Raw genomic sequence first — 8,739 nt, forward strand, 5'->3', positions numbered from 1 at the left:
CAATGGGCTAGGATCGGGGCCGCGTCATCTACACGCGCCAGGCCTTGTCGCCCGCGTAAAGGCGGCGCCGCATAGATGATGCGGCCGGCGCCGCATTACTGCCGTCATCCTCGACGGAGTTCACGACGGCACGGCCACTTCGGCGCGGGAGTGGAGAATCCCACCCATAATGCCTGGACATGTTCTTTTCGCATGCACAGGACAAATCCCCATGTATGAACGGTAGCACGGTAGTATAGTGGTTAGCACAATTGCTTCACAGCTCCAGGGTCCCAGGTTCGATTCCCGGCTTGGGTCGCTGTCTGTGCAGAGTCTGCACGTTCTCCCCGTGTCTGCGTGGGTTTCCTCCGGGTGCTCCGGTTTCCTTCCACAGTCCAAAGATGTGCGGGTTAGGTGGATTGACCATGCAAAATTGCCCTTAGTGTCCAAAATTGCCCTTAGTGTTGGGTGGGGTTACTGGGTTGTGGGGATAGGGTGGAGGCATGGGCTTGGGTAGGGTGCTCTTTCAAAGAGCTGTTGCTGACTCGATGGGCCAAATGGCCTCCTTCTGCACTGTAAATTCTATGATTCTATGATCCGCGCATGCGCGGGTTGGCCGGCGCCAACCCGCGCATGCGTGGTTGCCGTCCTCTCTAAGTCCGCCCCGCAAGAAGATGGTGGACAGATCTTGCGGGGCCGCAGAAGGAAGGAGGTCCTCCTTCAGAGAGGACGGCCCGACGATCGGTGGGCACCGATCGTGGCCCACCCTACATTTCAGTTACCCCCCGGTGCAGGATCCCCCCTCGCCCCCCCCACAGGCCGCGCCCCCCCCCCCCCCCCCCCAGCGTTCACGCACTGTTCACGACGGCAGCGACCAGGTGTGGACGGCGCCAGGGGGAACCCGCTGTTTTGGCCTGGCCGCTCGGCCCATCCGGGCCTGAGAATAGCGGGGGTGCCGGAGAATCGCCATTTTGGGTATCTCCGGCGATTCTCCGGCCTGCGGCCCGCAAAACTCGACCGGGCCGTTCCCGCCGCTTGGGAGAATCGCGGGAGGGCGTCGGACCGGCATCCCCGGAAATCTTGACAGCCCAGGCGATTCTCCCAACCGGCGCGGGAGTGCAGAATCTCGCCCTATACCTTTACGAATTAAACAAAAACTTGGGGGACATTACTTCCCTGGTGTAGTCACCATGGCATTGATGAGGCTGTCGAGCTGAGCATTTGAATTGGTCTAATGGAACTTGAGGTGACAAATATGATTAATAATAATAACCTTATATTGTCACAAGTATGAATTTACTGTGAAAAGCCCCTAGTCATCACATTCCGGCGCCTGTTCGGGTGAGCTGGTACGGGAATTGAACCCGCGCTGCTGGCCTTGGTCTGCATTACAAACCAGCTGACTAGCCCACAGAGCTAAACCAGATTAACCAAGAAGCATCACACAAACATCACACTGTTTCATCTGTTCCCAATTGGTGGTACCGCATCACAAAACAAAATAACGTGGATGCTACAAACTGAAGTAAAAGCAGAAAATGTTGGGAATAGGTCAGTTCTGATGAAAGGTCATCGACCTGAAACATTAACTCTGCATCTCTTTCCATAGATTCTGCCTGAGTATTTTCAGAATTTATTTACTAACCATACACTTAGAATCCCTATAGTGCAGGAGGCCATTTGGCCCACCGAGTCTACATCGACCCTTTGAAAGAGCGCCGCGCCTGACTTGCGGTGTCCAGCCAGTTCCCTTATAAACAAAATTTGATTTATGCCCCGAAAGTTCTATTAACAACTGATTTATTATTTGGAAAAAGATTACTTATCGCCGTAGAAATGCAGTAACATTTTTTGTGTATGGTGTATTCAAAACAACTCGAGTTACATTTTGTATTATTTGCTTTATTCTTTCTGAAATTCTTCATTTCTATCTAATATTACCACCCCCTTCTCTTTTACGTTTTGATGCCACGTAGTTGAGTTTTTATTATCCCTGGTCTCTCAGTAATAACCCTGTTCATCACAGAAACTCTTGTTGCTAATCCATTCCTCACCTATCCCCTCCCTCACTCAACCATACTGCCATCATGCACACATTGTTCACTAAAGTGTGTTCACAATAAATGTGTTTACATGTGGAGCCTCTTTCCCTTGTGCATTGAAGCTGGGTTTCCTGCAGCTCACGTTCATCCACTTTCCTCAGTACAAATGGTCACAAGTCTGATGTTTGACAGGCTTTTTTAGATTATTAGACTCAGATTTTGATGCAGAAAATGTCTATTTTGAACATATATTTTTTAAATATTTCAATTTAAAGTAATGGGTCACAGTCCAAAAAATATAATTTGTACACAAATGCTCTAATTATGTTTGAACAAAGGGCAAAATTGGTGAGGAAATGGAGCAATGGGCCATGAAAAATTTAGAATGAGGGTAACTTTGACTTTATGTCATAATGTAGAATATCTAATTCAGATGTCCATGTTACACATCTCCCCATTGCTTTTATAATAATAATAATAATAATAATAATGATCTTTATTGTCACAAGTAGGCTTACATTAACACTGCAATGAAGTTACCATGAAAAGCCCCCAGTCGCCACATTCCGGCGCCTGTTCGGGTACACAGACTCCTTCAGCCTGCCTGAAGGCAGGACCAGCCCCCGGTGCTGTGATCTCCACCATGGGTGGGGCAAAGGGGCAAGTCCTAAATCTACCCTAGCTAGAACAGGGATCAACCCCTTGAATGCAATCCACACCGGCCAACTGCCCCCCCGGGTCAGGGTGTCTGAGTTGCCATGGCAACATGTACCTTTAATTGCATGTCGTAGTCTGCAGCTATGAATAGTATGATAGAGGCTGCAATTTTCTTTTCATCACATGACTGGCCAGGAACCCTTAAGAGATATGTAGGGTGCCAGAATTGATTTTGCCTGCTTCGTACAATTGCCAAGAATTAAATGTGCACCTCATTTGAATTAATGACGAAGCTTCTTCGGAAAAGTATCTCATTTGAAGTGCTCTGGCAATTAGTCCAGTGGTATTGAGAGTATGGAAAGTTCTCAATGGAGCATAAATCCAACCTGAGAGGCCTGAACCAGCAATAAAACATTTTCCGAACAGCAGCAACACTGACTGACACACCCAAGGATGATGGCCAGTACCTGTAAAAGAAAGCTACTTACTTTTTTCCAGCTTTCATCTTGTTTTCTCTCTTAGATCCTCAAATCTGCAAACAGTCTTCTAGGTGCCACTCAAAATGGACACCATTTCGGTGTCTCTGCGACCCTAGGGCATACCATGTAAAATTTCTTATCAATGTAAAGTAGTGAACACTTTGTGTATTAGACCCTTGTCTTTTTTTGCCCATTTTGCAACTGATTGACACATGGAAGAGCAAAATCAGCCACTTTACCTTCCTAATTCTGCCCTTTAATCATTTTAACTTGGAGGCATTGGGGGATCATAAACTAACTCAAATGAGGAAGGACTGGAGTGCTGGATGAACAGGACCAGTTGTTCTTTAGTGACCTGAAATTTACACGGCAATGGTGGTTGCAAGGTCGGCCAGGACAGAGCTGAGGTATCCTAATATGGCTGTGCTAAAGACAATGGGAGGGAAAGAATTAGCAGCCTGACAGCAAAGAGAGAGTGAAGGGGTCAAGAGAACGGGATTCTCCATTTCGGGTTTGCCTCACGACCCCTGCCAGCGAGAATGGAGAATTTGGTGCTCAGCCAAGTCTCCATTCACTGCAGCGGAGCTGGAGAGTCCCTCCGGTGTGAAGGAACGGAGAATCCTGTCTGTATTGTAAGTGTACATAAAGAACATCAAGAAGTATCGCCAAGGGTCAGCATGTAGATGAGGAAGAGGAGGGAGCCAAGGACAAATCCCTCAGGGATTACACAGGAAATGATGAAGGGGTGAGAAGAGAAAGTGTTGCTTAAGATGCTGTGGTTACAATTGGATCGTCCCACAAGGCTGGGCAATGGTGGGGAAGCATTGGAGGAGGTGGTGTGGTCAACCATCAAAGGTTGCATTGTTGTTGAAACAGATGAGGAGAGAAAGTGGACCACAGTCAGTCACAGATGATTGCTGAGATTCATATATTGAACTGCAGGAGGGCCGGTCATGTATTTGGGAGGTGACAGCAGGGACTGGGACTTATAACCCATACTCATGCACACAGTATTGGGTAGTGGAGACAGGAAAACTCTGTGAATGGCATAGTCTTAGCAACGAGGCCCAAGGAAGTTGAGAGCCATTATTACAGTAGTATTGGATGGCAAACAAAACTGTGGAAACTGGGGTAGTTTAATGATTAGGCCTCTCTAACTCTCCAAATAAGTCTCCTTAGTTGGAAAAGGTTCCAGCAAAGTATTCATTTGTTGTGCAATAATCTGTTCTGTTCGATCTTGCACACTCCAGTCTGCCATTACATGAAGGTAAAGTTACCTCAACGTCAGCGCAGGAAGTGGCTGCTGAATCTGGCGCTCCTCTCACAGCCCAGGTGCAATCTGGTCAACATCTTGCAGCCTCAATTATTCTTATAGGTTAAAAGCTCCCTGAGATCTGGGTGTGAGGAGAAATGTATTACCACGGTATGAATACCAAACTAAAGTTACTATACTTTTCTAACATTAGCAAACTTGAAATCCCTCAATGTTAGTTAATTTTGTCAGAGGAATCTCCATTGTAGAATTGTGTTCTGCCTGTATTTAATCATTACTGACTTATTTAGTGCTTAACCACAACTGACAAGCACATGTGAAGTTAGATAAAGCTGTGTTGGGCACTGAATCATTTGCTTTTTCATGAATTTGCACAAAGAGCATTAATTGACATGTTTTTAATAATTTACTAAAGCACCAAATAGATCTATCAATTGTGAGCATGCTAACCTTTCTTTGGCTTATTCTGTTCCTCCCACTTTTAACACCCAATTTAGGTTGCTGTAACAAATGACTCTCTGGATCCACTCTATATGGAGTCCAAGGAAAATTTGCAGATACAGCCTAATGAACCAACACCCTTGAATGTGTCTGTACCCCATGTCTCTGTTGTGCAACCGTCTGTGGTGTTACTGCCTGCCTCACCCAGCGCACCAACCAAGCATAGTGTTCACATCCAACAGCACAGCAGTAACCAATGCAACATTACTAACTATGTGACAATTTCACCACGTCACGCTCGGAACCCTTTCAGGGAGCTCCCTGACTCAGCAGACCAGGAAGTCTCTCAAATCAACTGTGGCAGCAAGAGAGCTTCCAAACCGCCCATGTGCCCGACACTACCCACGAAAATGTGCAGCAGCACAGGAAACCTCACGATGAAAGACGTCAAAAAGTTCTACAGTGTGGACACTCAAGGATTCTTGGCCAAGCCCACATCGTGGTTAGATGATCCTCGGAGACATTCGATTGAGATCTGCTCGTCCGTTGCCACAGTTCCACAGCACCATTTCGCCTCATCGTCCTGTTGGGCCATTGGTCAGACAGCGACGGAACTGGACAGCCAGCAAGCGGCACGGCAGAAGCAGAAAATGAGTCCCCCATGCATTTCTATAGACCCGCCAGAGGACCAGCATACAACGATGCAAGGCACTCATGGGCAAACGTCCTCCAGTGACATGTGTTTGAGAAGGCGTGCTCCATCCTGTGACTCAGCTCCTCATAAGGAGTCCGTGGACCTTGTGGACCCACTGCTCCCAGAAAGCACGGCCACCTCTCCTTCTCCAGCAAAGGATTTGCTGACTCTGTCCAGTTTTTCCTTGGATCAGCCCGAGGAGGACCACTGAACTAAATCGTTGAATAGTTTTTTGTTGCCAAATAGACAATTTTTTCATTTTTTCCTAACATTAATGAAGAATCCTGCATTCTGACTGGCACTGGAGGTCAATACCCCACCAATCTCCCCCGAATCAAACAGGGTTACTGGAGCCCCCACAATGCTGCTCTGCCTTGCACTCAAGCAGATGACTGGCTGACCATTCATCCAGGCAATCCTGAACAGTGGAGCGTCACTTTTTTTTAATGTGAAAGGTTTTTCCCTTTGGAAATTGGGAGGTAATCTGCCCAGTGGTAATACCAGAAAATGCCAGAAGTTGCTTTGTAATTCAGCTTGGAGCAACAAGGGATGGGCAATAAATACCAACCATGCCAGTGACATCTGCGTCCCCAGAAATATTATTTTTTTAAACATTATTCACTGACACCCATTTTATCAGAATTCAATTGAGTTGGCCTGGACATTTTCCTTGATCTCCAAAAGGCACAAAGCAAAGATCCAGCCATTAATATATTTAGGGAAGAAAAAGTAATATTTATAAATAAAATAAACTGCAATATTTACTCAATCTGTGTGGTTAACTGAAATTATTGATTGCCTGGCATCGGAAAATGGCACTCCACTGTAACTGTGACTCTGTGAGGTCATCTGAAGTTCTGAAAGATAGCGTAACCAAGACATGATTTTAATGTTGTAGCGATTGTATGGGTTGCACTTCTGTTGCAGGATATTGCTGTTTCTCCTGTTTGTTTCCTGACCTGTTATCTTTACTTATTTATTTGTCAAATAGTTTGCTCCTCAGGTCATTGGTCAAACTATAACCACTCACATAAGTTAGGCTTGGTGAATAGGTCCCACTTTTCCACTTGTTTTCAAATTCCAAACCACCTGTGACTTCCTGAAGGCGCAGGAACGCTCCCAAGATTCTGAGGAATAATTCCGCAAATGCTGCCCTAAGTTATTGTTGCCCCAGAAACTAACTGAACGTGGTTCACTTCCGATCATATGGATTTCTACTGTGATGTAAGAGTCCATGAATGGTGCCATGATATGGCCAAAGATAAATAACAACTAGAACCTGTGTAAAATATATTGAAAGTTTCCAGTCAGTTATTCACTTCAAAATGTCATAACCCATACTCTTAAGCAAAGGTGTTTTTTTTAAAGTTTCAAGGGAATCAGTAAATTTTCTGGCCAGGCATTTTCCACACACTGGAAAATGTATCTCCAACTGCCATGCATCATTACATTTTGTTATTTTCCATGTCATTGTTATAGCAACTCAAAGATAAGGGGGATTGGGGTTGCTGAGGATGGTGGTGGTGATGCAGCGGCAGGTGGAATCCCAGAGCTTAATATTGACCAATGACAACCATGGGCCAGCTGTTTCTTAAGACTCCCCAGTACTTCTAAACAAAATGTTATTGCTTGAATTTGACCTTCTTCAACGAGGGACTACGCTATAGGAACTGGTATCTCTTTCGGGCAGCTCCCCCTACATATCTCCAGGTGTGATGGAACCCTGAATATTTACACCCCTAATACCAAATCAGAATTTTTATTTCTTTCCATCAAAAAGTGGGCCAATGTTGTTTGGGGATCTAATTAATTCCAAAAAGGAGATCAGTATTTTGATTAAGATAAATTTCTTGCCCATTTTGAGTAAGCACCCAGTGATTCCTGTTCTTTTTATAAGTGGATATGGTGGAATATGTAAGGTGCCGGCAAACCTCTCCGAGATATACCTTGCTGAAGTGCTTTCCCACAGCAACTTCAGTTACACTGTTCATGGCCTGTGGAAAGCCTAAGGTGTTGATGCCGTCAGAGGAGACCAGGCAAAAGAAAATTGGGGACAGGAAATCTAAAGTTCCTTAACATTGGCTGCTTAGACCACAGTGAATGCACGTTCTGTAACAATCTGTCAAGGCCTATGTTCTGGGTCATCTCACCAAAAGCAGCCAAGGCTAGATTGAAATGATGCCATGTATTTTGTAGGAGTGTTAATGAATTCTGATAATACCGATGGCAAGGAGCAAATGGTTCTATTGATGTCCAATATATGGAGCAGTATTTTAAGCGACTTAATTTCTTGGGGCACATACCCAGTCATGGGCGTTCCAGTGCTATACGTGTGCAAGATCTTTGTTCGAGAGCATTCTACATTGTACCCTCGTAGCTCAATCACATTGATTCGGTTAGTTCAAAGCACACCAGCACTTTAACATTGCTGATTACTGTATGCAGACAGTCTGAGCGTTACAGCGATCTCTATCATTGCTAGTTTGTGCGTGCGTGGGCGGGTGTGTGTATGTGAGTAAGTGTGGAAACATTTGTCAGAATACTGTAGGTTATCCATCTACAGCCGTTGCTCATACTTTATAGGACCACTCTTGTTAAGATCTTACCAGCTAAAAATGATGTTTATTTAAATGTAAGTATTTGTAACACGTTCCTTGGGCTTGAGTAGAATTCACTCCAGCACAAGGAGGAAATTACTGATAATGTAAAACTTCAAAGGTTTAAAAATAGCCACTGCTGCAACCTATTTCTTCCTATCCTGCTATCTTCCATATAGAATACATTGCAAAGAAAATACTGATCAAAATAGACACAGTGCAGTGCAATGTTAATATTTATGTAGTATATATTATAGAGAAATTGTATTTAATAGTTGTTGAATTCTAAGCTGTATTCAGGTATATTTTGGACCATATAGTGGGTCTGTGTGATCAGGGCATCAAAACTGGTGGCTCTTCATTAATAAACTAAATTAAAATAAATGGATTCTTAGGGCAGAAATGAGTTAAGTTATGGATCACCTAGACACCCAGAAATGTGATGTATGCAATTTTGTTGATCTCATTTTTGATGCTTTGGGATGCTTTCCAAAGTTCTGGCACTGAGGATTGCCATCACAATTGAACACCTGGATAGATTAGAAAAAATGGTTGAAGTACCATTGTTCAGCATCAA

At 44.7% G+C, this 8,739-nt stretch overlaps 1 protein-coding gene across 3 annotated transcripts in view; it reads left to right on the plus strand.

Annotated features, from left to right (window-relative positions):
• The window catches only part of cacna1g (calcium channel, voltage-dependent, T type, alpha 1G subunit), a 541,990-nt gene extending 535,656 nt beyond the window's left edge, over positions 1–6,334 (plus strand). For 2 of the 3 annotated variants that reach the window (XM_072483051.1, XM_072483052.1), the window contains one exon: positions 4,928–6,334. In XM_072483051.1, the coding sequence (XP_072339152.1) occupies positions 4,928–5,776 (849 nt within the window). In that variant the 3' untranslated portion in view covers positions 5,777–6,334. Of the gene's footprint in view, positions 1–1,955 lie in introns of all 3 variants that reach the window. The other variant, XM_072483053.1, reaches the window with a different exon arrangement.
• Positions 6,335–8,739: the final 2,405 nt, after the last annotated feature.

This window comes from Scyliorhinus torazame, chromosome 18 (assembly GCF_047496885.1).
Source record: "Scyliorhinus torazame isolate Kashiwa2021f chromosome 18, sScyTor2.1, whole genome shotgun sequence".
NCBI classification, from domain to species: domain Eukaryota; kingdom Metazoa; phylum Chordata; class Chondrichthyes; order Carcharhiniformes; family Scyliorhinidae; genus Scyliorhinus; species Scyliorhinus torazame.